Source organism: Podarcis liolepis (genome assembly GCF_965112155.1).
Source record: "Podarcis liolepis genome assembly, chromosome: 17".
NCBI lineage: Eukaryota > Metazoa > Chordata > Lepidosauria > Squamata > Lacertidae > Podarcis > Podarcis liolepis.
In genome coordinates this window covers 13234484-13256437 of record NC_139571.1, presented here as the reverse complement: position 1 = coordinate 13256437, position 21954 = coordinate 13234484, and the positions used below count along the sequence as shown (strand labels likewise).

The 21954-nt window shown below is 46.8% G+C and overlaps 1 protein-coding gene and 1 long non-coding RNA gene across 2 annotated transcripts; one reads left to right on the top strand and one right to left on the bottom strand.

Moving 5' to 3' along the window:
- Positions 1-1197: 1197 nt before the first annotated feature.
- LOC310697132 lies at positions 1198-6946 on the bottom strand. The gene is made up of 3 exons (XR_014520941.1): positions 6740-6946; positions 3201-4472; positions 1198-2939 (listed from the first exon to the last, which is right to left on the bottom strand). It is a non-coding gene; the product is annotated as an uncharacterized lncRNA (long non-coding RNA).
- KCNV2 (potassium voltage-gated channel modifier subfamily V member 2) lies at positions 4851-14758 on the top strand. The gene is made up of 2 exons (XM_083483396.1): positions 4851-6580; positions 12450-14758. Exons 1-2 carry the CDS (start codon positions 5216-5218, stop codon positions 12729-12731), a joined length of 1647 nt encoding a protein of 548 aa, XP_083339522.1. The 5' UTR covers positions 4851-5215; the 3' UTR covers positions 12732-14758.
- The last annotated feature ends 7196 nt before the right edge of the window (positions 14759-21954 follow it).

Genomic DNA, 21954 nt, shown 5'->3' with positions numbered 1-21954 from the left:
GCGACTCAAAGCACGCAAGAAAATTAGAGAATTCTTCCTGGCATTTTCAGCTGCATAGAAGTTAGAACTTTCTCAATTCTGACATTTTTATTTATTTGGCTTTTTTTACACCTTCAGATCTACCTGACATTTTCAAATATCTCTCTTTTAAAATGAAGGAATCTGCTCTGTGGGAACATGCACTGACATTTGCAGTTCAGTTTATCGTCCTCTTGCACTGATATAAGCTAATCCTGTTTCTCAGCTGAGTGGCAGTAGGGGGATATCCCATTTGCCCCGAGCCTTAATTCAGAGAAAGCAATGTATATATTTCCCCCCTGGCTTCTTTAGCACCTGCTCACAAGTATTTGCTGGCTCTGTGTCCTGATTGGTGGACCTCGTATTTGCCATCACCATGTAGATAACAAGCCTTCATGCAGAGAATGATGGATTGTCTGGCTCCCTGGCAGAGCTCATTTAAAACTCTGAAGGGCAAAGACAACTGTGTTGGGCATTGGTCTATTGCCTTGTGTAACACTTAACAGAGAAGTTGCCACTTTCCAGAGGAACTCTCTGTCTTTAGATAGTGAGTAACAGGCAGGACGCAGGTGGCGCTGTGGGTTAAACCACAGAGCCTAGGACTTAGAATCATAGAATCATAGAATCATAGAGTTGGAAGAGACCACAAGGGCCATCGAGTCCAACCCCCTGCCAAGCAGGAAACAAGCAGGACTTGCCGATCTGAAGGCTGGTGGTTCGAATCCCCATGACGGGGTGAGCTCCCGTTGCTCGGTCCCAACTCCTGCCAACCTAGCAGTTTGAAAGCACATCAAAGTGCAAGTAGATAAATAGGTACCGCTCTGGCGGGAAGGTAAACGGCGTTTCCGTGCACTGCTCTGGTTCACCAGAAGCGGCTTAGTCATGCTGGCCACATGACCTGGAAGCTGTACGCCAGCTCCCTCGGCCAGTAAAGTGAGATGAGCGCCGCAACCCCAGAGTCGGCCACGACTGGACCTAATGGTCAGGGGTCCCTTTACCTTTTTAACAGGCAGAGCTTTCCCATCCCTGCATTGCCACACTCAAAAGAGCTTTGTTTGTTCTCTTTCTCCTTGCTGGGCAGCAGCTAAAAGCAAAAAATTTTGCTGGGAAAAGGCAGTCATGAGGGACATGTGAATCTGTCAGTTCAGGCTTCTCTCGGCTTCTTCATTTTCCCAGCCTTCAATTCAATTCATCACATTTCCACATCAGTTTGCAATATTATTTTTAAATTCAAATCAAATATCTTTATTGCGGTCCATAGACCCACAAAACAATTTCAAAACAAAATACAGTTAAAACAACCAAACAACAGGCAGAAGAGAGTGAGGTAGTCATTTTGTTATGTCTAGAGTGTGGTGGTCTGTTTCTTGCGACCTCCGAAATAAACTTTGCCATAGTCAGTGTAATATCATTTGACCTATCCTCCAGAAGGTATTTACCAATATGGGAGGCTTCAGATTTCCCCAGCAAGTTTGCCGGTAAGGCCATGAAACATCAGTTAAAAACATCAGTCACAGCAACTAAATCATTCAGCCCAGCAGCGTAGCAAGAAAACAAACAGAATAATTCAGCACCAGATAAAATAGCAAGATAATAAAACTGATAAATAAAGGTGAGGGACACCCCATCTTACTCCCCAAAGTCTGCAGTTGAGCCCAGGATCTTAGGATCTATGCGTTTGAAGCTCACCACTTCCCCCAAAGAATCTTGGGAACTGTAGTTTTCCCCTTGCAGAGTTACAATTTCCAGCTGCCTTAACAAACTACTTTCCAGGAATCTTTAGAAGGAACGCGTGTGCTTTCCATGTATGCTGTGAATGTGCCCTTTGAATCACGGAAGATTCGCTCTCTTTGGTGCAAATCTAACAGGCCAGCTTTCAGTGTGACCCAAGAGATCAAATCAACACATTCATTTTATAGGCTTGTGTCCAGCCTAGAGGAAAACAGCCCTCCCCAAAGCAAATGTAAGAAAGCATATTTATCCCAGAAGGGGTTTGTGTGACGTTTGAAAGAGAGGGAAATTAGCAGGGAGAATCACGGCACATGAAACGAGCAATGGAAGAACTGTCCTCAGCTCAGCTGAGCTTTCATTGAAAGCCTTTTTGGGGGTTGGGGGAAGAAACCTAAACTGTGTCAAATAATTCCTTCCCTCCTCATCCTCTTGACACTTCTGGTTCTGTCCACATGGATCTTATGGGATTTCTTCTTTCCATTCCCCCACATCTTGCTGATAGATGGGGCTTCCAGAGGTCCGAGGGGCTGATCAAATCTTCAGCTGCTTAGCAGTGCTTTAGTTTCTGATGCCCCATAACTATTCACTAGGCCAGTGCGCACCTTCTTGAATTATTTCCATTGCCAAATCACGGTTGCTTTATTTGAATAACACATTCCTCTGTATACTACCCACAACAAAGCCAAGGGGGCAGGAAAACATCACCCATAAATCTCCCCACAAGGCATTGTTATCTAGAGCATCTCTCTAGGGCAAAGAACCACATGGAAATTCAATGCCTCCCCACCCAGCCCCACTGCCAAAACCAAACAAACACACCCAGGAACGTTTTAAAATCTGAGTGGGGCAACAAAAAACCATGCAGACTCTTTGCGATGAACAATTCAACAAGAACTGCCCCAAACAGAGAGAAGATAGCCACCAAACAAAAGGGCACTTGCGTGATCAAATATTACAGAGTTCCAGGTTGTTTGTTCATGGCAAGCATTTGGGGAATTGTGCCAGTAAATATTTGACATTCAGTCCAACCCACAAGTCAGATTTAAGCTGCCAGGGAGCCCAGTCTCCGCAAAGCAGCTGTGTCAGAGTGAGGGGGGAGCAGGAGAAAAGCTTGCCGTCCACACTAAGTCCTCGTGCACAAATATAGTTTTCCATCAAAAGCAATGGGGTGGGAGAAAATTCCCTTCCAGCTTACTGTATTTTTTGCTCTATAAGACTCACTTTTTCCCTCCTAAAAAGTAAGGGGAAATGTGTGTGCGTCTTATGGAGCGAATGCAGGCTGCACAGCTATCCCAGAAGCCAGAACAGCAAGAGGGATTGCTGCTTTCGCTGCACAGCGATCCCTCTTGCTGTTCTGGCTTCTGAGATTCAGAATATTTTTTCCCTTGTTTTCCTCCTCCAAAAACTAAGTGCGTCTTGTGGTCTGGTGCATCTTACAGAGCGAAAAATACGGTAATCCTATGACACACTCTGCTACTGCAAGCAGCATATCTTGGATAGAATCTGGCATACAAGTTTTGACACAAAATTCCCCCTGAGCCAGAGCTCAGCAAAACAGACTCATGCCACCAATACCAGGACTTTCGCTAACCAAGATCTCCACCGAAATGGATCCCCAGAGGCAGCACTGCCAGGAATTCTCACCTGAGACTTTGGAGAGGCTCTGCTAGTTAGTGGAGAGCATCTTTTCCCAATCATAAATTCACTTCTCCACATGGCCACATCAGTTTGCAAAAAGAATTTTAAAAAAATCAAATCCTCGTGAAAATTCTTCATGCAAATTTCTCCTTCTATAACACAACGTTGTCTGCAATTTTGCTTAATGCACATGTTTGCAAAGCAATTTCTTTTTTTTATAAATTTATATACCACCCTTCATCAAAAGATCTCAGGGCATTTCACAAAATAGAATACAGGATAAAAATAATGCATTTTTGTATTTACTCTCACTAATATATGGATTTTTATGCACAATCTGCCCTGGTGTATGCATTTTCGTGAGATTCTGCACTGCACTGCAGATTTCAAAAGATTTCTGCTCATGTAACTGCTTCAGAACGTGAAAATCTGGCAAGCTCACCTGTAAATGAAACCCAAATTAAATCCCCATCCCTTAGCTGCCATATACTGAGTCAGGCTGTTGGTTGAGCTCCATGCTTCCAGCTCTGGCTGGCAGCTGCTCTCCAGGGTTTCAAGCAAGAGGCTTTCCCAACCGGATCAGGAGATGCCAGGAATTGACCTTGGGACCTTGTGCATTCAGAGTGTGTTCTCTGTCCACTGAGTTCTGGCCCTTCCCTTGTGCACGATGCTTGCCTGCCACTTCGGATGCCTCACCTTGAGGTGTTTTCTCCAGGTGGGCAAGTCCATCTTTAAGCTCCGTGAGGTACACACAAGGGGTTGGATGATGATCAGAGCATTCTCTCCTCAGCACACAAACAGACACACACCCTGGAAATTCAGAAGCCTGTTAATCCAAATTCCGAGAAGCGGAATTGTAATCCTTTATAATTAAGCAAGGATGCATATAATGACATGCTTTGCATAATTTATTCACCCTTTTGCAAGTCAAAGCAGGGAGAAAAGAGCTACCTTTCTGCAGCCCCACCTGATGAATCTGACACTGGAAATTCTGGATCGTCGGCCTCTGAGATTTGACCAGGCATTGTCAAATCGCTGTCAACTTCAAGTCTTGTCTTCATAGCCTTGACATCTAGAAACCTGATCTAAAAACAAAAGAACGAAAGCTGGCATTTTGCAGCTGCCGAGTTCTGCAGTCAATGTCAATTTATGCGCAGCAATGTTTGCTACCCTTGTTTTACATAATATTTGACATTAACGCTTGCATTGACTCTCAGGAACCCCAGCAAATTTAAGTGTTGGTTTTTCTGCCTGTAAAATGGGCTGTAAACATAAGGAATGGCTCTAAGAGCAGTTGATATACAGAAGAAGACGACGAAGAGGAGGAGGAGGAGGAGGAAGAAGAAGAAGAAGAAGAAAACATAGGAAATCGGGGATGAGATGAAAGTCTCTTGGATAATTCTGAAAAATATCCATTGTTGCTCCTTCATAGGAAAGTCTTTCTGAGTATATGCTATAGAAGCCCTTTGATTTTATTTTTACTAGCAGTAATGACTCTGCTGCACTTATTATTATTTTTCGACTGATTATCCACAGATTTCTGGATCCATAATCATTCACGTCACAGATAGAGGGAGTGGAGGCTGAAACAGGATAATAGCCTTTAAATCCCCTTCTCTAAGCACTCAGATCTTCCCTGTCAGCAAGATTAAAGCGGTCAACAGCAGTCCCCATGTGCCTGGATCCCACACTGAGTTTTTGCAACAACTGGAGCTGCTGGTCGGTCGGAAAAGAAATGTAAAACGGCTCTGGCGGCAGATGCTCCGGGCAGGAAGGAGAAGGCAACCAGAAGAAGCTTCGCACCCACCACCAAACGCTAAGGGGAAGCATGTGGAACCTTAAGCAAAGAAAGCAGCCTCTGATCTCGGACTATAAAACTGAATCTCACCCGGGGACCACCTGGGATGCAACAGTGGGAAGCAACGAAACTGGGGGGACTGGGGGCTTTGGTGCTTCTGACTGGGGATCCCCACTGCAGTTGGCCCAGGAAGTTGAGAGCAGCTACTCCTGCTTGGAGGACGAGGAGGAAGAGGGCGAGGAAGAGGAGAAGGGGCTCCCCTCAATGTTTCCCTTCAGCCCAGCCTTCCCAGCTGGAGCCACCGCATCGTCCTCCGTCCTCAACATCAACGTGGGCGGGCAAAGCTACCGCCTGACGTACCAGGCGGTGGCCATCTACCCCACCACGCGCCTGGGCCGCTTGGCCACTTCCACCGACCGCTGGCGCCAGCTGGGCCTCTGCGACGACTACGCGGCTCAGGGAGACGAGTACTTCTTTGACCGGGACCCGGCCGTCTTCCAGCTGGTCTACAACTTCTACGCCTCCGGGGTGCTGCGGGTGCGGGACGAGCTGTGTCCCCGCAGCTTCCTGGAGGAGCTGAGCTACTGGGGGGTCCGCCTCAAGTACACGCCCCGCTGCTGCCGCATCTGCTTCGAGGAGAGGCGGGACGAGCTGAACGAGCAGCTCAAGGTGCAGCGGGAGCTGCGGGCCCAGGCGGCCGTGCAGGAGAGCGAGCACCTCTTCCGGCACATGCGCTACGCCGAGCATCGCTGGCGCCTGTGGAACCTCATGGAGAAGCCCTTCTCCTCCACCACGGCCAAAGCCATGGGGGTAGCCTCCAGCTTCTTTGTGCTCATCTCGGTGGTGGCACTGGCTCTCAACACGGTGGAGGAGATGCAGCACAGGGACAAGGCCACCCTGGAGAGGAGGCCCTTGCTGGAGCACGTGGAGACCTTCTGCATCGCCTTCTTCACCCTGGAGTACGTGCTGCGGCTGGTCTCCACCCCGGACATCCGCTGCTTCGTCAGCAGTGCCCTCAACGCCGTGGACCTCATCGCCATCCTGCCCCTGTACCTCCAGCTCCTCCTGGAGCGCTTCGTGGATGAGGACCAGCCTCGTGGGCAAGGCTCCCAGCACGAAACCGACATAGAGAAAGTGGGGCGGGTGGGGAAGGTGGGGCAGGTGTTGCGCATCATGCGCCTCATGCGCATTTTTCGTATCCTGAAGCTGGCCCGCCATTCGACCGGCCTGCGCGCATTTGGCTTCACACTGCGCCAGTGCTACCAGGAGGTGGGCTGCCTCCTGCTCTTCATTGCGCTGGGGATCTTTGCCTTCTCCGCCATGGTCTACACCGTGGAACATGATGTCTCCAGCACAAACTTCACCAGCATCCCCCATGCGTGGTGGTGGGCTGCCGTAAGTACCTCCCTGGCAATGCAATTTTCGCTCCTTCTCCCCACCCTTTCACTTGCAAGCGTGCCTGTTTTGGAAGCGGCAGGGTCCCCCCCATGCCTGGCTTTCCAAACATCTGTTCAGAGTGTTGACTTTACAGAACATGCATGCATGCAGACGCACCCATCAGCTGGAAGCTTTCCTATAGTAGATCAGGCTAAAATCAGTGCAGCTGAGCTTGAACCGGAGAGCCCTTTGCGGCTGTGCCACAGAATTTATGCTGCTTCTCGCTGAGAAAGGGGAAGAAGGAAACGAGAAGGGAAAGCACATGTCTGCCTGGCCTCAACTTTGCCGTGACTTATCTGTGCCTACTTGACAGCTTGCTGCTGGTATTTTTGTAGCAGATACATAAGGGAGGCTGTGGGGGTGGCTTCACATTCCTTCCAAAGTGAGTTTACAAAAGCAGCTCTGCTCAGTGGTTTAGCGATGCAATCAAAAGGGGGCACATATTAGCTCTCACCCAGCAGTTAAAATGATGAGGCTGGGAATCTGGGGGAAAGGTGAGGCTGGGAATCTGTCCCTACAGAAGTTTTGTTTCGTTTCCAAATGTGCCTGTGGATGAACAATTTCGAGATAGGAAAATAAGAGCAGCTGACCGTCACAAGGCTTTCCAGACAGCTGGTGATCGCAGCTACAACACAGCCCAAAATGATTTTTTTTAAAAATTGCATTTGCACTGAGCCAGCCGCAGACAAAAATAACAAAACGGGAAGACCCTCTGGCTCAGTTGCTTGTAATGCAATACGGAGCTTATAATTTATAGGTCTCTAGTTGAAATGCATCCTAAGCCACCAGGGATGGGAAAATGGACATTCCTTCTAGTGCAGCTGGAGGAATCAGGAGGTCTTAGTAGCCCAAGGACAGAGGCTCATCCTGCAAATAGTTCAGCAATAAGAGCACAGGAACAAAACCTTCCATTGACTGGGACATTGAGCTCAGGGTTGACTACACTGGCGGGTAGCTAGCGCCAAGCTGCATACAGAGCTCTACCCCCTGAGTGTTCAGATTTTCCATATTGCTTTGGTGTCCAAAGTCTTTGCTGAGTCACCAGCACTAATCAAATGTGAAGGCAACAAGGCGATCACTTCACTAAAACCAAAAACCCTGTTCCTTGTGCCTGTGTCCACATTCTTCCCATGGGAACTTCCCTGCATATGGCAAAATGCTGGCATGTGTGAAAGATGGTGCATGGGATTCGTATAGTTTTCAGCAGCACAAACATCTCCTGCGATCAAACTCATCTTGTGTGACGTGACCTTGATTGACCCCTTTGGATAGGTAAATAAATCCAAGTTTGGAGCAGGTTCAGGGAGTGTTAACTTTGGACAGCAGATTATGTAAACAGACTTGTGAGCAGAAACTAGAAGTGCTACAGAAACTAGAGAAGCTATAGAATATAAATTGCATCCTGCCAATTTATGAAAGCATGTTAGAGCTTAGCTGGAAAGTTCTTCTGATAACCCTTGCCCTTTGAGGCTAATATATATGGTGTGGGGGGATAGATAGATGATAGATAGATAGATAGATAGATAGATAGATAGATAGATAGATAAGAGATGAGAGAGAGAGATGATAGAAGAAGAAGAGTTTGGATTTGATATCCCGCTTTATCACTACCCAAAGGAGTCTCAAAGCGGCTAACATTCTCCTTTCCCTTCCTCCCCCACAACAAACACTCTGTGAGGTGAGTGGGGCTGAGAGACTTCAGAGAACTGTGACTAGCCCAAGGTCACCCAGCAGCTGCATGTGGAGGAGCGGAGACACGAACCCGGTTCCCCAGATTACGAGTCTACCGCTCTTAACCACTACACCACACTAGATAGATGATAGATAGATGAGAGATGAGAGATGAGAGAGAGAGAGAGAGAGAGAGAGAGAGAGAGAGAGAGAGACAGACGATAGATAGATAGATGATAGATAGATAGATAGATAGATAGATAGATAGATAGATAGATGAGAGAGAGAGAGAGAGAGAGAGAGAGAGAGAGAGAGAGAGAGAGAGAGATATTGTGAAAATGGTTATCCATTAGCTGCTAAGTATTTTCATTTTAGGCAATTTTGATTAATCTAGAAAGAAGTATATTGTTTCCACAAATGAACCCTCAAGTCCTGCAACATCTGGAGGGCTACCGTTCTAAAGGGAATGGCCTGCTTGGAGGTCAAAGGTTAGCAGGTATTGTTCTGGGAAGAAAAACGACAATCACATGGTAACTTGCAACCACCCCATACATTGAAAGCACTCTTGCACCACTTTAACAGTCAAGGCTTCCCCCAAAGAATCAGGGGAGCTGAGAGTTGGTAGGAGATGCCCTCTTAGAACTGTGATTCCAGCACCTATAGCTGTTCCCGGGGCTCTTTGGGGGGTGGCAGGGCTCTGAAAGTGGTAGAAAAGTGTTTCAAGTGAATGCTGTGGGTGTGACCAATGAACACCAGCAATGGGAAGAACTCTAGCATGAGACTTCAGGCAGAGCTTTTCTTCTAGGAAAAAAAGTGTTGGTGTTGCATGTCCTTGAGAAGCCCCAGAAAAAAGCACTGGTTGTGGGAATGTCTATCTAAACCCATCTTCTCATCCTGGTGGTTGGTCTGGGCTGGTGGCTGTTGGCATAACGAACCCTCCCAAACTCCAAATCCCACTCTCCTTCATCTTCCCCATGCTCCAACAGTGGAGCAGATGCCCATTCCCCATGCTTGAATCCTGCACAGCTGCAGACACCTGTAGACAACAGCAGCACCTAGTTCTCTGTGTGTATTTTTCACTTGGCCCAGTCAAGGTGAGGAGAACCAAAGCAGGTGCCAAAAGCCGAGAAACAAGCTGGGAAAAGAGGCCGGTGCCCAAGTGGGGGGAAGTGGCTGGGGAGGGAGGCACCAACTTGCAGAAAATATTGGGGTCCAACCCCTCAAAATATTTTATTGGGGAGCAAAGGGACCAGGGCCCCACAGAGTTGACGCCTATCCTTCCTCCGATCCTCATCCCACCAAGGCATAAAGAAACACACGTGAAAAATTCCCCACCAGGACTCCTGGCTCTCTCATCTGACTGTTTATTTTCGGAGATCTTCCTCCTGCATTAACATTCAATTCCAGTGAGTTAATTTCCATCAGGCCACAAAACTAATCCCTTTTAGACCATCAAATGCGCCAGGTGCATCCGACAAATAAGCTCGCTTGCTGCAGGCTCAGGGAGGGAGCAGGACGTTTCACTCATCTGAAACATCAGGCTCCTTTTTTCTTTGGGGGGAAAGAGGAAAATGCCCTCCCCACTGCATGGCTGCCTTTTCAGTGAATATTGCACTGGATGCTGCCAGACAGAAGCCAAGGCACAAAAAAGGGAAGGAGATCCCAATGCACATTCCGTCTGGAGCCATTTCTTTGACTGTTTTCTCAACATCCCTATAATACCTTGGCATGGGCTATAATAACGATTGCAGGATAAGGTCAGCAGAAATACAAATGCAAAGTGAGACGCTATTCTTCGGACAAAACAGGGAACCCAGCACTCGGCTCTTCCACCACCATCTACCCATCTCTGCTTTTCCCCATCTCTTGCAGCTTTAAGAGTCCCTGAAAACAGGGGGGGGGGGGAATTCAGCTCCTTGTTTCGTTCTGGCCTCCTCTTCCTCCATCAACCCCCTGTCCACCCTGCAAACATTCCTTCTCCAAGTTGCAGGAGTATCAACAGGAGAATCCGCCTTCCTGGCAAGCGTTCCTGAAGATAGGTAGAGCAGAAGGAGAGAGGCCAAAGTGTACTTAGGGAGACAGCAGAACCTTGACAGCCTGGATACGGTGACTGGGAGTGGCCGCTGGGACCACATAACACCGGTCCTGAGAGATCTGCATTGGCTCCCAGTACGTTTCCGAGCACAATTCAAAGTGTTGGTGCTGACCTTTAAAGCCCTAAACAGCCTCAGTCCTGTATACCTGAAGGAGTGTCTCCACCCCCATCGTTCAGCGCATACACGAGATCCAGGGCTGAGGGCCTTCTGGTGATTCCCTCATTGCGAGAAGTGAGGTTACAGGGAACCAGACAGAGGGCCTTCTCGGTAGTGGCACCCACCCTGTGGAACACCCTCCCTTCAGATGTGAAGGAAATAAGCAGCTATCCTATCTTTAAAAGACATCTGAAGGCAGCCCTGTTCAGGGAAGTTTTTAATATTTAATGCTGTATGGTTTTTAACACTTGACTGGGAGCCGCCCAGAGTGGCTGGGGAAACTCAGCCAGATGGGCGGGGTATAAATAATAAATTATTATTATTATTATATTATGGGAAGGAGGCGCTGCTGCCCTGTCGTTTTTCACGAATGAGGGACCTGGGAGAAACAAAAGGTGACCGGCTTGTTGTTTATTACATTCCTATGTGAATTGCCCTGTGGCCTTTTTGGCAAAAGGTGGCAAATAAATGTCTTAAAACAAATGATTCATAAAATAAACGAAGCTCCACCATAATTCTGAAACAGGCAGATGGAGCAACATTGACTTCAATGCCAGCATGGAATTGGTTGCAGTTTTCAACCAGCATAGATCAAGGTAAAGGGACCCCTGACCATTAGGTCCAGTTGTTACCGACTCTGGGGTTGTGGCGCTCATCTCGCTTTATTGGCGAAGGGAGCTGGCGTACAGCTCCTGGGTCATGTGGCCAGCATGACTAAGCCACTTCTGGTGAACCAGAGCAGCGCACGTAAACACCGTTTACCTTCCCGCCAGAGTGGTACCCATTTATCTACTTGCACTTTGACGTGCTTTCGAACTGCTAAGTTGGCAGGAGCAGGGACTGAGCAACGGGAGCTCACCCCGTCGCGGGGATTCGAACCGCCGACCTTCTGATCGGCAAGTCCTAGGCTCTGTGGTTTAACCCACAGCGCCACCCTCGTCCCTATAGACCAAGGTACGGTGGCCCAAACCTAAACAAGAGATCTTGAAAAGGACACTCGGGAAAGACATTCCTAGGACCACAGATGGGTAGAGAGGGGAAATAAATGGTCTGAGGGACCTGCTCCTGTCACCCCAGCCCAGTCCACCACTGCCTGCTTCACATAAAACCAAGGTGTCAAATCAGCAGCTGACAAGGAGGGATGGGGGGTAAATTGGATTCAGTTCACATTTAAAGGTGAACTCACCAAATGAAAAGACAGCTATCCTTCGACATTTGCATTGATCCGAATTTTGCAATGCAGTTCTCCAGCCAAGTAATTAGTGAAAATGGCATACAAAATGTGTTATATTAGTGAAAATGGCTTTGCAAAAAAAATGTAGATTAGGCAAGTTTGTATATGAAATGGTATCACACGAGAAAATTGCAGGGAAATGCTGGTGAATTTTCATGAGGATTTTGTTTGTTTGTTTGGAAAATTCACAAACTGATGTATAACTATAGAGAACTGAATTTAGGATTGGGGAAATGAGAAACCGACATTGATGTGCTTGGCCATCTTTACTGAGGACACTGCTGTGGCTCAGAGGTTGCTCAAACACACCATCATTCATAGAAAGAGATCGTTGTCACATAAAGGAGGGAAAGGCAGCTAAATGGTGTGCAGTTTATGCATGCATGAGTTCACTGTGTTGGGAAGAAGTGGCAGTTTGAGAATCCCCACCATGGGCACCTTCCTCTGTGCACTGTGATGGGGAGGACAAACGCCATCTCTGGTTTTCAGGGATGGGAAGAGCAGAGGCAGATTCTCATATCTATTGCAGACGAATCTCTCTTTCCAACACTGCAATGGGGAGGAACAAATACCGCCTTTGACCAGTCTCTAAATGACCCTTCTGTCCTCAGCATAGAAAGGTCGCTTGGATGTTCTGAGTAACTGCCTTGCTTTGTGTTTTCTTTTCAAGGTAAGCATTTCTACTGTTGGATATGGAGACATGTGTCCGGAAACCCACCTCGGACGACTCTTTGCTTTCCTCTGCATCGCTTTCGGGATCATTCTGAACGGAATGCCCATCTCCGTCCTGTACAACAAATTCTCAGACTATTACATCAAGCTGAAAGCGTACGAATACACAGCCATACGCAAAGACAGGGGCAAAGTGGATTTTGCGAGGCGAGCCATGAAGAAAATGTCTGAGTGCTGTGGAAACAGGCCAAACAGATTACCAAGACACAGATACAATTAATACCTTGGACGGAAAAGAGGGATTGGGAGATGAAAGGCCAACAGATTCCCTCAGGTTTGTCCACAAGTTAACTGGGAGGAAAAGACTGACTGGGGTATAGTGCAAAACTTTCTCTTTTTAAAAAAAGAAGCTTCATTAAAAAAAAAAATGAAGATAATCCTTCTTAATATTTTGTCTGATAAATGTTACAGCTGGTGTCCAAGCAGCCTCTGGAATCAATTGTATTGTGATCCAGTGAGTGATTCCAAATAAGGATCCGCTTGAGGAAATGAGAAGGAATGCAGTCTTGTTTCTTTGATCTGCAATTGCTGCACCACCACAACCGAATCGAAGGCAACTAACTTAGGCTAAGCACTATTACTAGGAAGCAAGAGCCAGTTGATTCTATGAGGCCTACATCTGAGTAAACGTGCAAAGGATTGTGCTGCTTTTTCAGGGTACTTACATATTTGCCAGCATGATGGATGTTGCCTCGAAATCAGAATTTAGTAGACTTTCAAGTAGGAATATATTTGTGTCCTGTACCAGAATTTTATTATTGTCTTGAGGGTGTGTCAAGCGCCTTTTGTCCTGTAAATGGATCTGCAGGTACCAAAAACAAGTAATTGTAAGAAACCTGAGTATTCATGGGGTGAGAGTGGGGAGAGAAGGAAGCAAGTGCGGGTAGCCTCCATTGAGTTGCCACTGCTTCACCCTTGTTCGTTCGTGGGGAGGTGGGGTCTGTCCATTTCAGCTTCTACTTTTTCCCATCTTAAGTTGCGTTCTCTCCCCATTTCCACATCAGTTTGTCATTAAAACAAACAAAAAAGAGCCCTGGTGAAAAGTCATCAGCGTTTTCGTTTTTCTTCTATTATACACATTTCTGCAAAGCAATTTCTCCTAATCGATTGCATGTTGTATGTTGTGTTATTTTCACTTGGCGTGTGAATTTTGTGCACACTACTTGGCTGGAGAATTGCACTGCAAGATTTGGAGAACTGCAAATTTTGAAGGACAGCTGTGGTTTGGTTTGCATTTTGTTCCATAAAGTGAAAATTCAGCAGATTTGTCTTTAACTGAAAACTGACTCAAATCCCCTCTCCCTGCCTGCCTGTGCTCCCATCCCAACTCTCTTAGACACCTCCAGCTGAGAGCAGCTTGTCTGTTGCAGCTTGGTGGCTTAAATCAGGATGATGAGAGCATTTCTGCAGACATTAAACAAATATTGAAGGGGCCAAAGACCCCTCGCCCCCCTAGAGCTGGGATGTCTGTCTTCATCATGTTATTTATCTCAAAAAGAACAGGGTTTGGTTTGTTGCACAAGACCTTCCACTCAACAAGAACTGCACAACCTGAATTTGCCATGATTTGGTTGAATCCCACACAAAATTAGCCACAGTCTGGAGGCCCCTAGAGAGGGATCTTGTAGGCTAAGTCCTTCCGAGGAGCTGAGACATCAGGTTACAACTTGGGATTCTTGAATGAAGATTGAAATATGGTTCCTACCCCTCATTTCTTTTTCTTTTTTAAAAAAAGATGCCTGGTTTATAACCCTGCTCTGTAAACTCTGTGATGAATATTACAACGGTCACATTGTAATTATTTTTATTTTTGAATATTCTCCAAGTGTCCATTTTCCACCCAGCTGCATCTCTGTCATTAACAGGAATTATGCTCATTGGTATCCAGTATCTTATGATGGTAGGGCAGTTCAGACATCACAAAGATGAGCATTGTGCTTCTACACTCCCTGCTCTTCTTCTTCCCACTGTAATTTCAGGGTTCACAGGACATCCAAACAGAGACTCTGTGGTTTAACTGTGAAACCAAGCCAGGATTCTTGCTAGATCAGTGGCCTAGCGTGGGTTGCCAGTGCCCGGGGCAAAGCAAGTACCCTCAGTACCACCTGCTGGTGGGCTAGAACAAAGGGGCAATAGCTTGGCAACTGACTTGAGTGGCAACTGCGTCACCCCATGAGTGTTGAGTATGATGGAGAGCGGGATGAGGGATTGGTCAGGAGCAATCCTTCTAAACCCAATGCAGAGGGCACCCAATTCTGCTCCTCAGTCCGTCCACATGGACATTAGGAGATTCTCTGTGTGAGAGGGAGGGTGCACTTCTTTGTTTCTTTTTTTCCCCTTTTGAACTTTTTTGTGCCCCTAAGAATTTTGCATCCAGGGCAATCGCCCGTGTGGCCTCACTGATGCCCCCCTACTGTATTTGATATCTTGAGTTGCAAACAGAGGTTAAACCACAATTTCCTGATTTGGCTATAACAGAAACTGTGGTTTGACAAAACACAATGGTCCTTCTCTGTCTAAGAAATCCAGCCAATATTTATATAGTAAGAATTGCATATTACCATCTCCCTGTCAAGCTAATAGATGGTTTTTGAAAGTAAAGAGCCTGAAAATCGCAACCCAAGAAAGATGTAGCAAGTAGTCATTCCTTTGCATCGTTGTGGTATCACTAAAAACTGGGGTTTGTTTGCAACACACTCCTGTCCTCTAAAGTGCAACGGTGAAGGCACCGTATAAGCTGTAGGAACAGACGATAAGCGAGAGTGCAAAGAACGGATGCAGAAAACTGATGGGAAGACAATTTGCCAGAAAGCAGGAGGGTGATTATAAACAGCCAGTGTCTATTAATAAGTGCAGAAGCAGAACTGATAGGCAAGCAGCACAGGCAAGCCGTACGCATTTCACATTATTGAATTCACTTGGAGCTGCTGAATCTATGTCATCACATTCTAGAAATTAGGATGAAGCACTGTCCGGAAGCCGAGCAAAGACAAGATGCATCAAATGCAGAATCAAATGCTGTTTGGCAGACAGCGGGAGGCGACACTCGTCTATCAAGGGGAAGCAATGAATTAAACCAGCATCACCTCTTGCTTTACCCCAAATATGGCCATCTGCTGTTTTTCATGTCAAAAACAGCACACGGAGGGATGTGTCTGACAGAAAGAGCTGGAGGACATCTTTGTGACAGACTGGGATCTTCTGAATGGGGGAGGATGGGTCTGGAAGCCTCAGGGACAAATATATATCTATGCAAGTGCTGATTTGATTTTGTTCACAGGCTAAGTTGTGCATTCATTTACACCTGCAGGCGCTGTAGAATCTGCACATCTGTTGTTAACTCCCCTTCCAGAATCTGCACGAAAAGGCTACATAACTACTGTCATCCCCTCGAGTTTCACGGCTGTTTGGCGTTACTGTTTATTATGCCCCACCCCATAATTACGTATATAGCCTTCTTGCCACTGACGAGGGTGGGCTCCAGTCCACAGAAGATTATGCCGCAATAAAGCTTTTCATTTTTAAGGTGCCACAAGACTCTTCTGTTCTCAGATGAAGAAAGCAAAACTCTCTCTCTTAAAGCCCCTCTCGAGCAGCTTAAATGGAGGGAGAGCTGGTGTCTGTTTCAGCAGCTAGGTTCACATCTGGCACTCACATATTTTCGACAGACAAGAACAAAATGTCTGACTTTTCCTGAATATATTTCGGGTAATAATAATAATTTATTTATACCCCACCCATCTGGCTGGGTTTCCCCAGCTACTCTGGGCGGCTTCCAACAAAACACTAAAATACAATAACCTATTAAACATTAAAAGCTTCCCTAAACAGGGCTGCCTTTAGATGTCTTCTAAAAGTTTGGTAGTTATTTTTCTCTTTGACATCTGGTGGGAGGGCGTTCCACAGGGCGGGTGCCACTACCGAGAAGGCCCTCTGCCTGGTTCCCTGTAACTTGGCTTCTTGCAGCGAGGGCACTGGACTTCAGTGTCCAGGCAGAATGATGAGAGATTCGTCATTCTGCCCAGACATATAAGCTACGAGACAAGGATAACTGTGACTTTAAAGATGAGTGGGAACCCTTTACAAAGTATTTGAAGATGCAACAAAGTGCGTGAGATTTGTTCCTAACCCCCCGTGTGAGCAGAAGCCCTGAGAAAGGGCTTGCACAATGGGGGTGTCCACCAAGTGACTCTGGCAGGAGAAGGGAGCAGGGCAATCCCCAGAACAGCAAAGGGTGGGTGAAGATGGGGGCATCATTCCATCTGGCAAACCGGGATGCTAGTGCAAATGTAACAATTGGAAGAGTGAGACATTTGATCCCACCCGTAGACAAAAGCATGAAATGAAGAGTCTCCTGTAGTTGTTAAAGTTTCGGTCTAGGACTGGAAAGAGCAGGGTTTAAATTGTTGCTGAGCCATGAAGTTCACCAGGTCCTCTTGGACTAGCTAGAGACTGTCCCACACTATCTTACTGAACATCCTAAACACATTTTACAGCAGAAATTATTCTGAGTAAATATGCATAGAATTGCATATTGAGAAGTTGACGGTTCAGGCAGATTTTGGCATGTCCATCACTGCTTGCAAACACACAACCAAATTGTGGTATGCTGTGTTGTGGTTCAACCCTGCTTTGGAAAATTGTTCTGGGGCACAAAGCCAATTCGTTATGCCCCCCACCATGGAAAATATGATTGTCGTGAAATTTGGCAACTCTTCAGTCATGCATGGAACAAACAAGCGTAATCTGTCAGATAGTGGGAAAGTACCAGTATGTTTTTCCCCCAGCACAGCACACCTGCACGTGTCCAATCTGAGAATCCACAAATGCACCTACGAAGATGGAATTGATATGCACTCGCAGATATTCTCATGGGGGAGGAGTGATCACATGTGCAGTGGCCCCAGCCTTCCTCTGAGGAGCTCAAAGGTAATTGCATGAGAATAGCTGAATACAATCTCACGAAAATGTCATGAACTTCCGGGCTGGGCAGCAGTTGAACCTGGATTTCTCCACAACTTTAATTGCTGCATTAGGCTAGTGATTTCACAAAGTGTTCCTGTTTCCCAGATCAAGGCTGGAGGATTGTTTGCTTGAAGAGCTTGGGAAATGCACCAGTCTGCAAAACAAGGAAATCCATGCCTCCTATCAGAGTTTTGGGGAAAACCATGACGGACCTGTCCACATTAAAAGTAAAATGGCCCATTGAAAACAACACATTCCTATTTACTATTTTGCACAAATACAGTTAACATTGTGGTTGGTTGATGCAGTGCATTCCATTCAGGCAAGGAAGGGCAGCAGAAAATGACATTAGTAGACATTTGGGACGCGGGTGGCGCTGTGGGTTAAACCACAGAGCCTAGGGCTTGCTGATCAGAAGGTCGGCGGTTTGAATCCCTGCGCCGGGGTGAGCTCCCGTTGCTCAGTCCCTGCTCCTGCCAACCTAGCAGTTCGAAAGCATGTCTCTGGCGGGAAGGTAAACGGCGTTTCCGTACACTGCTCTGGTTCGCCAGAAGCGGCTTAGTCATGCTGGCCACATGACCTGGAAGCTGTACGCCGGCTCCCTCAGCCAATAAAGCGAGATGAGTGCCGCAACCCCAGAGTCGGCCACGACTGGACCTAATGGTCAGGGGTCCCTTTACCTTAGATAGGGTTTTCTTTTTAAAAATCAGCTATCCAGAGAAGCATTGGACAGGATGGAAGAGCACCGGGGTAAAAGCAGCAACTGAAGTACAGAAATGTTGGGCTACAACTCCCATCATCCTTGGCTCTACCACTGGCAACTGGAACCCAACACCATCTGGAGGAGAACATGGTCCCCACCCCTGGCTGTTACAAACTGGAACTTACTGTAAGGTTGGAACAATGGGAAACGGAAAGATCAAAATGGACAAATCTGTCCACTCAGCAACTGGAATTCAGAGACATATTGCCTCTGACTGCCACAGATGTAAGGAATAGATGTGTAGGAACACAAAATGCAGTTTTGAAAAAGAGCTGGTGTGTAGGTTGGGTTGGGTTGGGCAAAGGGATCTTCCACAGCAGATCACGACCAGGAGAGCAGCCCTTCATTTCCTGAGGCCACGTCCAGAAGAGGAGGACTCAGACATTCTGGGACAGTCCTCTCTTTCCTGCAGTTCTTGTCATAGTGCCAGGATGAGTGTTGTGGCCCTTAATTCTTATCCGAAAGGAAAGCAGGCATCCAGTGTCAGGGCCTGTGGCCCTTCCCTGATTCTGCTGGGTGATTAGGATGCCGGACTGAGCTGAACATACGAGTGAGAAAAATAGCGTTCTTGCCAAGGATTATTACCGTATTTTTTGCTCTATAAGACTCACTTTTTCCCTCCTAAAAAGTAAGGGGAAATGTGTGTGCATCTTATGGAGCGAATGCAGGCTGCGCAGCTATCCCAGAAGCCAGAACAGCAAGAGGGATTGCTGCTTTCACTGCACGGCGATCCCTCTTGCTGTTCTGGCTTCTGGGATTCAGAATATTTTTTTTTCTTGTTTTCGTCCTCCAAAAACTAGGTGCGTCTTGTGGTCTGGTGCATCTTATAGAGTGAAAAATACAGTAAATACTGACCAGTGATAAAAGTGTCCTGTCCCTTTGAAGAGGGAATCATTCTTAGAGCTTATCACAATCTACACCATACAATCGACGACCCTTATATTCTCAGGGTCATCTATCCAACTACACCGGATGCAGAATGGACTGAAACATTTTGTGTGTGGAGGGAGAAACAACTTTGAATGCTCATGTGCAGGGAGACAAGCCACACACCTTCAAAGGAAAAAGCAGCATATCAAGCCGAAGGATGATAAGGCTGGGCATTCGCCCAACTCTGCTTGCGAGCAGCTTTTAATGGAGAGCATCCCAAAACATGATCACCACCTGTGTTCTGAAATGGCGCAGTCTATGTTATGTCCTCCTGCTGCAGGTGTAGAGCAAACCACCTCACAGGTGGGGTGGCAGCTTGTGTCTGGAATGTACCACTTCAGATTGTGAGTAGGGGCTTTTGTAAAGGGAGGAAAACCCCTGCAAAGCACTGACAGGCACAGAAAATGAGCATGCCAGAGTAAAGCTTAGGCTACCACCCTCCTCCAAAGCAGCTGGTTTTCTATGTACAAGGATTTAAAAAGAAAAGTGGAAGAGCTTTTTATCATGTGATTACACTCCAGACACCGGTTTATTGCCGTTTGATGCTGAGATTTAAAAACAAAAGATCAACATGAGATGCACAACATATGCAAGGCAATGTTTTTCATTAGTTCAGCTGCCAAGTCTCCCTATTCTCCCTGCCTCCCAAATAATACCCAAATATAACGCGTTACTTCAGGCAAGCATGGTTACTCTCTCAGAGAAGCAACAATGGAAAATTAACTCTGTGATGCATTTTATGGCCATAGTTAAGTTTGTTCTTTCTTTTCTTTTGCAGAGACTAATGAAACTCTAAAGAGACCCTAAGATAATAAAGTCTAGCAATATAGCTCACTGATTCTGCCTGATCGTCTTCACTCCAGGCAAGAGGAGAAGAAAGACGTGCTCACGATGGAAAAGTTTCAGAGAGGACGAAACTACCACAGCCCCTTTTTAGAGGGGGGCTTCCAATGGGGCCACCAGGAAAGGACAACATGCATTACCGTATTTTTCGCTCTATAGGACGCACTTTTCCCCCTCCAAAAATTAAGGGGAAATGTGTGTGCGTCCTATAGAGCGAATGCTGGCTGCGCGGCTAAGCCCAAAGCCAGAACAGGGAGACGGAGCACTGCAGAGCGCTCTGTCTCGCTGTTCTAGCTTGGGGATGGCTGCGCAAAGCCTCCGCAGGGCAGCGGGGTGCCTTCACCCCGCTGCTCTGTGGAGGCTTCAAAGGCTTTGCTCCAGGGGCTTCAGGTAGCTGTCCGCAAGTCTTTGGAGCACAGCAGGAGTTCCCGCTGCGCTCCGAAGGCTTGCGGATAGCCGCCTGAAGCCTGGAGAGCGAGGGGGGTCGGTGCACACCAATCCCTCTTGCTCCCCAGGCTTTGCTTTGCTGGAGAGACACTGCACAGTTTTCCCTCTGCGCAGCGCCCCTTCAGCGAAGCGGGAGGAGAAATGGAAGGGGCTCGCTGAAGGGGTGCTGAGCAGAGAGGGGGATAATCCCCCCCTGTTCTCCCCCTCCTATGGTCCGGTGCGTCCTATAGAGCGAAAAATACGGTAATGCATGTTGTCCTTTCCTGGTGGCCCCATTGGAAGCCCCCCTCTAAAAAGGGGCTGTGGCTGAACTGGGGTTTGCCTAGACACTATTCTGCAAAAAGACCACCCCTCTGGGGGAAAGATGAGGAGTGCATTAGGCGTCCCAGTTTGGAAACCTGGCTGTTGAAGGGAGTGCTTAAAGAGCAGCCACAGTTCACTGGGCAGCTGGCTCTATCCGCAGAGCCCTGAGGCAAAGAGTAACATTTGATCCTAAATCCTGCCTCATTTTTAGCTTCAGAACAGCAAAAGCAGCTGTGGCCTAAACTGCAGGAACCTCAATACTCCGGACAGTGTCAGAATTCTGGGCTGCAATCTCATGCGCTTGTTTTAAACTTGGTTTAACAGCTATATTTAGAACCTTGGATTTTTGTCCCATTTAACTTGCAATGCACAGAAATACTTGGCTTGCGCTGATCCCCTGTTTACATAACCTTTATTAACTTCTTTATGGAGTAGTACAGAAATTACACAACATACCAATGTAATCTGCCTTTTTTATCCCGGATTACGGCTTCCAAATGCTACAGGAATCATATTTTGGGAATATGTCTGTTAAGGCAATTTAAAACGGACACACAAATGAACAACGAGATGTAAGAGCAGAGACAGAAGTGCTGGACATATTGCTTTAAATCACACAACCAACTGCTGAGTGGTCTTTCTAAAATTACTTTCTCAGTTTCTGAAAATACATATAACAAATATGCCCCAACCCCGGGGCAACATTCCACGCCTATACATTAAGCAGGTTTGCAAAGGGCTTAGGGTTGGTGACACCAGTTAAGTACCTTCTGCTCTCTGCCCTAACTGGTTGTCCCAGTGAGCCATGGGAAGCTGGCGGTGGGGAGACAACATTGTCCTTTCCAGTGGAATGAATGGACCATAAGTGGCTGAACTCTGGGCTGCATCTCCATTCCCACTCAGTTCCTACCACGCACAACTCTTGCCAATAGCTTTTCACACTTAGGTTGTGATCTATTAAATCGGGCGCTTTCCCTTCTTACTCATTGCTATCATAATAACAATAATAATAAATTTTATTTATACCCCGCCCTCCCCAGCCAGAGCTGGGCTCAGGGCGGCTAACACCAGTAAAATTACAATAAAAACATAATAGGAAAAAAACACCAAATTAAAATACAGGTTAAAATGCAATTTCAAATGCAGCCTCATTTTAATAGTAGTCCAAAACCATAAGGGGAGGGAAACATAA

What these genes read in the sequence shown, in the direction of transcription:
- KCNV2 (XM_083483396.1), top strand. Translation starts at nt 5,216, where the DNA reads ATGTGGAACCTTAAGCAAAGAAAGCAGCCTCTGATCTCGGACTATAAA. An exon ending in ATGCGTGGTGGTGGGCTGCC is followed by an intron (nt 6,581 to 12,449) that starts GTAAGTACCTCC and finishes TTTCTTTTCAAG; the next exon opens with GTAAGCATTTCTACTGTTGG.